This window comes from Ranitomeya imitator, chromosome 2, assembly GCF_032444005.1.
Source record: "Ranitomeya imitator isolate aRanImi1 chromosome 2, aRanImi1.pri, whole genome shotgun sequence".
Classification (NCBI taxonomy): domain Eukaryota; kingdom Metazoa; phylum Chordata; class Amphibia; order Anura; family Dendrobatidae; genus Ranitomeya; species Ranitomeya imitator.
Genome location: NC_091283.1, coordinates 38,947,284 through 38,955,195, shown reverse-complemented (window position 1 = coordinate 38,955,195; position 7,912 = coordinate 38,947,284). Strand labels below are relative to the sequence as shown.

Genomic DNA, 7,912 nt, shown 5'->3' with positions numbered 1-7,912 from the left:
CACTGTTTGGGCGCACGGCAGGGCTCGGAAGGGATGGCACGCCATTTGGCTTTTTAAATGGAAAATTAGCTCCAATCATTAGCGGACACCATGTCACGTTTCGAGAGCCCCTGTGTGCCTAAACATTGGAGATCCCCCAGAAATGAAACCATTTTGGAAACTAGACCTCCCATGGAACTTATCTAGATGTGTGGTGAGGACTTTGAACCCCCAAGTGCTTCACAGAAGTTTATAACGCAGAGCCATGAAAATAAAAAAAAAAATTATTTTCTCAAAAATGATCTTTTAGCCTGCAATTTTTTATTTTCCCAAGGGTAACAGGAGAAATTTGACCCCAAAAGTTGTTGTCCAGTTTCTCCTGAGTACGCTGATACCCCATATGTGGGGGTAAATCACTGTTTGGGCACATGCCGGGGCTCGGAAGTGAAGTAGTGACGTTTTGAAATGCAGACTTTGATGGAATGCTCTGTGGGCGTCACGTTGCGTTTGCAGAGCCCCTGATGTGGCTTAACAGTAGAAACCCCCCACAAGTGACCCCATTTTGGAAACTAGACCCCGAAAGGAACTTATCTAGATGTGTGGTGAGCACTTTGAACCCCCAAGCGCTTCATAGAAGTTTATAATGCAGAGCCGTGAAAATAATAAATACGTTTTCTTTCCTCAAAAATAATTATTTAGCCCAGAATTTTTTATTTTCCCAAGGGTTACAGGAGAAATTGGACCCCAAAAGTTGTTGTCCAGTTTCTCCTGAATACGCTGATACCCCATGAGTGGGGGTAAACCACTGTTTGGGCACACGTCGGGGCTCAGAAGGGAAGTAGTGACTTTTGAAATGCAGACTTTGATGGAATGGTCTACGGGTGTCACGTTGCGTTTGCAGAGCCCCTGGTGTGCCTAAACAGTAGAAACCCCCACAAGTGACCCCATTTTAGAAACTAGACCCCCCAAGGAACTTATCTAGATATGTGGTGAGCACTTTGAACCCCCAAGTGCTTCACAGACGTTTACAACGCAGAGCCGTGAAAATAAAAAATCATTTTTCTTTCCTCAAAAATTATGTTTTAGCAAGCATTTTTTTAGATTCACAAGGGTAACAGGAGAAATTGGACCCCAGTAATTGTTGCGCAGTTTGTCCTGAGTACACTGATACCCCATATGTGGGGGTAAACCACTGTTTGGGCACACTTCAGGGCTCGGAAGTGAGGGAGCACCATTTGACTTTTTGAATACGAGATTGGCTGGAATCAATGGTGGCGCCGTGTTGCGTTTGGAGACCCCTGATGTGCCTAAACAGTGGTAACCCCTCAATTCTAACCCCAACACACCCCTAACCCTAATCCCAACTGTAGCCATAACCCTAATCACAACCCTAACCGCAACACACCCCTAACCACAACCCTAACCCCAACACACCCCTAACCCTAACCACAACCCTGCCCACGTTGCGGATTCGTGTGAGATATTTCCGCACCATTTTTGAAAAATCCGCGGGTAAAAGGCACTGCGTTTTACCTGCGGATTTTCCGCGGATTTCCAGTGTTTTTTGTGCGGATTTCACCTGCGGATTCCTATTGAGGAACAGGTGTAAAACGCTGCGGAATCCGCACAAAGAATTGACATGCTGCGGAAAATACAACGCAGCGTTTCCGCGCGGTATTTTCCGCACCATGGGCACAGCGGATTTGGTTTTTCATATGTTTACATGGTACTGTAAACCTGATGGAACACTGCTGCGAATCCGCAGCCAAATCCGCACCGTGTGCACATAGCCTAATTCTAAAGGTATGTGCACACGCTGCGGAAAACGCTGCAGATCCGCAGCAGTTTCCCATGAGTTTACAGTTCAATGTAAACCTATGGGAAACAAAAATCGCTGTACACATGCTGCGGAAAAACTGCACGGAAACGCAGCGGTTTACATTCCGCAGCATGTCACTTCTTTTGTGCGGATTCCGCAGCGGTTTTACAACTGCTCCAATAGAAAATCGCAGTTGTAAAACCGCAGTGAAATGCGCAGAAAAAAACGCGGTAAATCCGCCATAAATCCGCAGCGGTTTAGCACTGCGGATTTATCAAATCTGCAGCGGAAAAATCCGCAGAGGACCGGAATACGTGTGCACATACCGAAACCCTAACCCTAACCCTAGCCCTAACCCTAACCCTACCCCTAGCCCTAACCCTAGCCCTAACCCTACCCCTAACCCTACCCCTAACCCTACCCCTACCCCTAGCCCTAACCCTAACCCTACCCCTAACCCTACCCCTAACCCTAACCCTAACCCTATTCTAACATTAGTGGAAAAAAAAAATTTCTTTATTTTTTTATTGTCCCTACCTATGGGGGTGACAAAGGGGGGGGGTCATTTATTATTATTTTTATTTTGATCACTGAGATAGATTATATCTCAGTGATCAAAATGCACTTTGGAACGAATCTGCCGGCCGGCAGATTCGGCGGGCGCACTGCACATGCGCCCGCCATTTTGGAAGATGGCGGCGCCCAGGGAGAAGACGGACGGGACCCCGGCTGGATCGGTAAGTATGATGGGGTGGGGGGGGACCACGGGGGGGGGATCGGAGCACGGGGGGGGGAATCGGAGCGCGGGAGGAGTGGAACGGAGCACGGGGGCCTGGAATGGAGCACGGGGGGGCTGGAATGGAGCACGGGGGGGTGGAACGGAGCACCGGGGGGGTGGATCGGAGTGCAGGGGGGGTGATTGGAGCACGGGGGGGTGATTGGAGCACGGGGGGAGCGGACAAGAGCACGGGGGGGAGCGGAGCACTGGACGGAGGGGAGCCGGAGCAGTGTACCGGCCAGATCGGGGGGCTGCGGGGGCGATCGGTGGGGTGGGGGCACATTAGTATTTCCAGCCATGGCCGATGATATTTCAGCATCGGCCATGGCTGGATTGTAATATTTCACCAGTTATAATAGGTGAAATATTACAAATCGCTCTGATTGGCAGTTTCACTTTCAACAGCCAATCAGAGCGATCGTAGCCACGAGGGGGTGAAGCCACCCCCCCTGGGCTAAACTACCACTCCCCCTGTCCCTGCAGATCGGGTGAAATGGGAGTTAACCCTTTCACCCGGCCTGCAGGGACGCGATCTTTCCATGACGCCGCATAGGCGTCATGGGTCGGATTGGCACCGACTTTCATGACGCCTACGTGGCGTCATGGGTCGGGAAGGGGTTAAAATGTAAAAAATGACAATTATTTTTTTTTGTCTAAAATACAAAGCAAATGTGTCATCTTTAACTTTAGGCCTTTTAGAGATCATTTCATCTTTAACTTGTTTAACTGTTCACAATAACAGGAAATTTGACCAGGGGTGCCCAAACGTTTACATGCCACTGTATCCCAGGAAATCAAGGGTGGGTTAAAGGTTTACGCCCAATCTGACCACTGCTTTAGGGTAGTGACGGGATTCATTGTATAAGTCCATCATGGTCTGATACCCAACATTCCAGGCAATGAGATATCATCAGCTCCGCTGGTGGCTGGATGCAAACATTGTGCAGACAGGAAGTAGCTCAGTGCTGCCTCACACAGTGTAGTGGCCACTGCTGAGTACTGTGTTCAATTCAGTAGGAGCCATGCTGACATTTTTGGAAACAGCAGCTAAACAATGTGTGGAGATGTGGTATTCCAGTCCCATTCACTGTTTACATCCATTCTCAAGCAGAGCTGAAAGTAGCTGAGAAGTAGAGTCCCGGGTGTTTGCCCCCAACCGATATGATGTAGATAACCTATCACATATTGAATCTATTTGTCAATCTATATGTGTAGGCACAAGATAAATAGTCATTTAAAGGGATCCTATCATTCACAAAAAACATTTGATATAGCAAAGGGCCCAGTGGCAATCTCACAATGACAGGGGTATGAATGTTCAGGTCTCCAACAATCCCTAAGACAAAGGCATAAAAGCCCTTACTGTGTGGCTCCCAATAGTATTTGTTTAGCAATTGGTCTACATACAGTTTATATATATGCTTTCTAACTTGTGAGACTCAGGCAGTCAAAAAACTGTAACAGAAGATGAGGGCATGCCTACCCCTTTTGCTCAGTGTTCCTTTTATTATTATTATTTATTATTATAGCGCCATTTATTCCATGGCGCTTTACATGTGAGGAGGGGTAAACATAATAAAAACAAGTACAATAATCTTAAACAATACAAGTCACAACTGGTACAGGAGGAGAGAGGACCCTGCCCGCGAAGGCTCACAATCTACAAGGGATGGGTGAGAATACAGTAGGCGTGGGTAGAGCTGGTCATGCAGCGGTTTGGTCGATCGGTGGTTACTGCAGGTTGTAGGCTTTTTTACTATAGAGTGCTAAAGGAACTTTTGGGGCAATACTAATACACTTTTGAATAGTTTAGGGCCTTAATGTGGTTCTCCGAGAATAGAATAAAATGGCTCCCATCACATAATTCAAGCAACAGCCCAGCCTAGTCATGTGTCAGGACAGGCTGCAGTCAGAAGAGACTCAGGCACTGAGTCTATGACAGAAGAGCTTCATCATAAGCAGACATTCTAGAGCTTCCAGATTTATTTTCTTGCCACAGCCCTTCACTGTCTGCTCACTAATATGTGTGCTCAACTCCTCTACAGATGAGGCCCAGGAAGCTGTTTCTCTTCAAACTGCAGCTCATCCTGACACATGACTAGGATGGACTGCTGTTTGAATTATGTGACGGAGGTCATATTTTTAGATTCTTGAAGAACCCCTTTAACAACTGAACCATTAAACACAGATTATCTATTTAGTGTTTTTTAAATAGCTGTGTCATGCTCCACTCTTTCAAATTCATCTAATTTCTTAGTTTTGCCTGTAAAGATCCTTTAAGTCATTACCTTCCTTTGCTAACTCTGTTCTTTTAACAAACAGACGATTCATGACCAATATCCTGCATCCAAGAATTTTAGAAAAAAAAACATTTTTGAATTTTTTTTCCATATACATTTTTATATTTTTGTCAATGCTAAACATGGTTATTTCCAATAAATTGAAGTCCTAAAGATAACATATTCTACATCCATATTTAAAGCTTTATGTATAATGCTCAACAGAACCAAAGGCATCACATTCCTCCTTGCTGGACTTTCAAGCTGTTCTTATTGCCAGAAAACCAACTTTTCTTTATTTCTTCTAGTTTACATCTTCACAGTCTTGGAAAATTTGGCAATTCTTGCACTGGTTTTGCAAGACCCCAAACTATGGAAACCAATGTACATTTTCTTAGGAAACCTTTCCTTCTTAGAAGTTTGGTATATCAGTACCACGCTCCCCAATTTGTTGGCCATCATCATGACAGGAAATGAGGAGATATCCTATGTCGGTTGTGTCACTCAGCTTTTTACTTTCACATTTTTGGGGGCTTCTGAATGTTATCTTCTGGCCGCTATGGCCTATGACCGTTATGTAGCTATTTGTAATCCTCTAAGGTACACGATCATAATGCAAAATAAGTATGTTACATGTCTACTTATTGTCTCCTGGTTAACTGGACTCTTTACTCCAGTCTTTCCAGTCTTGTTCCTGACACAACTGGACTTCTGTGGACCAAATCAAATTGACCATTACTTTTGTGATGCTTCTCCATTATTGAAATTGGCTTGTGGGAACACTAAGCAGAAAGAAATTGTAGACCTAATTGTATCTGCGTTTGTTCTTATAAGCTCAATGCTAGTCATCTTCATCTCATACTTTTGCATAACATGGACAGTTCTGAAGATGCCTTCTTCCAATGGACGCTACAAGGCGTTCTCCACGTGCACATCTCACTTGGCCGTCGTTTGTATCTACTACGGAAGCATGAGTTTTACATATATCCGAGTCAAATCAGCTTCTTCTTTTTCCACAAACAAGATGATATCTGTTTTATATTCCGTTGTCACTCCCATGCTCAATCCTATCATTTATACTCTTAGAAATAAGGATGTAAGGCTGGCATTACAAAAAATGTTTGAGAAACCAAAGGAGTCTAAGTTGGGCCTCTAAAATTGCCAATAACCATCACTAGTGATGAGTGGATTGTTTGGAATTCAACATTGCAGGCATGGCCAAATTGTTTCCCAAGACTGTATCTAAATGCCCTTATTATGCTCTTGGGTTTATTAAAAACCCAGAGCATAATAAAAGTAGGATGCAAAAAACAAAAAAACTCTAATACGTCACCTCTCCAGCCGCCCTGCTGGTCATTGTCCAGTCTTCTTTCTAGAGTCACGTGCCGCGTCTCCATCATCATCACAATAGGGCTGAACTTGCAGCCCAGTCACTGTGCGTTGTAAGGATTGCGTAGCACACCAAGAAATCACGACCTTAAAACACACAGTGTTCCCCAAAGCCTTATCGAATCTGGAAGTTCTGGCTAAGGCTACTTTCACACTAGCGTCGTACGATGCACATCGCAATGCGTCGTTTTGCAGAAAAAACCATCCTGCAAAGTTGTTTGCAGGATGCATTTTTTCTCCATAGGCTTGTATTAGCGACGCATTGCCACACGTCGCAATCATCGTGTGATGGTTGCGTCGTGTTGTGGCGGACCGTCGGCACCAAAAAACGTTGCTTGTAACGTTTTTTGGTGCTTTGTGTCCGCCATTTCCGACCGCACATGCGCGGCCAGAACTCCACCCCCTCCTCCCCGCAATTCACAATGGAGCAGCGGATGCGTTGTAATAATGCATCCGCTGCCCCCGTTGTGCTGCGTTGTCACAGGATGCGTCGGTACGTCGGCCCGACGCACTGATGCCGACACTAGTGTGAAAGTAGCCTTACAGTGAAAAGACTGGAGATGGGGCTTGTGAATTGTGAATCAAACAGCAAAGTGTTCAAATTCACATGTAACCGTGAATTTCAGTAAATTTGAATCAAACTCAATTTTTCACCGATCATTTCTAGTCATCACCATTATCTCTTATATTCCTAAGAATTCTGTAAACCATAATGTTAGGTGTTGAGTTCCCACCACTGCACAGGGGGAAGCTTGTGCCACCTCCACTGCGGTCTCTCATTCTTCTCCAGCCGCAGTGGAGCCTGCTCAGCAGAGACGTCTTTCCCAGCTTCTGGCTCAGACAGATACTGTGCGCTTTGTTACTGCTACCTTCCAGGCTCAGCCATTGTAACCAGCACTGTTCAGTGGCGAGCAGACGCTCCAGGGACTAAGTCCTGCTTTTCCTCTACTGAGCATGCCCAAGAGAAGACCTCTCATTGGAGGTCAGGGATCACATGCTCAGGTCCTGTAGCAGCTACTATTGGACCACTAGGAAGGTCCCGGAGAGGTTCCTCTATAAAAGGTTCGCATGGCCGCATCGCCATGCGCTAGTACAAACTTGATAACGTGTGTGCAGATGAATGACTGTCAATGGATGAAAGCTCCTTAATCATTCCCATTCCTAGTGTTGTTGACTGCTCGCGAATGATGGAAGCTATCTAGTGCCCGATAGTGCTACCTGCACATCTAGCACACGTTACAGTGCCTTTTGCAGTGCCCACTTATACAGCACCATGCACAATCAGTGCGCTTTCCTGACATCCTGTCAGTGTAGGGTGGGAATTCCTGCTTGGACACTGCATCTGGCTCGGGGCGTCCTCAGGTGTGGGCTCAAAAGCCACCGAGGGTCAGAGCGAGTCCAATCACCAGAGTAATGGGGGTGATTCATAGGGATCCCACTAGTGTCTTGCAGCTGCACCCTGTGTCTGTTAACAGGGCGCAGAGTATTTTGGCGACTCTGAGAAGCAACAGAGTTCGCTACTATTCACACGGGTGAAGTCTAACCCACGTGTAAACAAGTGTCCATCCACCATTACTTAGCAGCAGGTACCATCTCTGCACAGTGGACCCCGAGCTGCGAATGCACCTCATATCTACCTCTTTATTATTTGGTGCGTTCCGCTAGCCC

The 7,912-nt window shown here is 46.0% G+C and overlaps 1 protein-coding gene across 1 annotated transcript; it reads left to right on the top strand.

The window, feature by feature from the left end:
- The first annotated feature begins 5,069 nt into the window (after window positions 1-5,069).
- Window positions 5,070-6,011, top strand: LOC138666211 (olfactory receptor 6Q1-like). Its single transcript, XM_069754451.1, has one exon. The coding sequence runs from the start codon at window positions 5,070-5,072 to the stop codon at window positions 6,009-6,011; it is 942 nt and encodes a 313-aa protein (XP_069610552.1).
- Window positions 6,012-7,912: the final 1,901 nt, after the last annotated feature.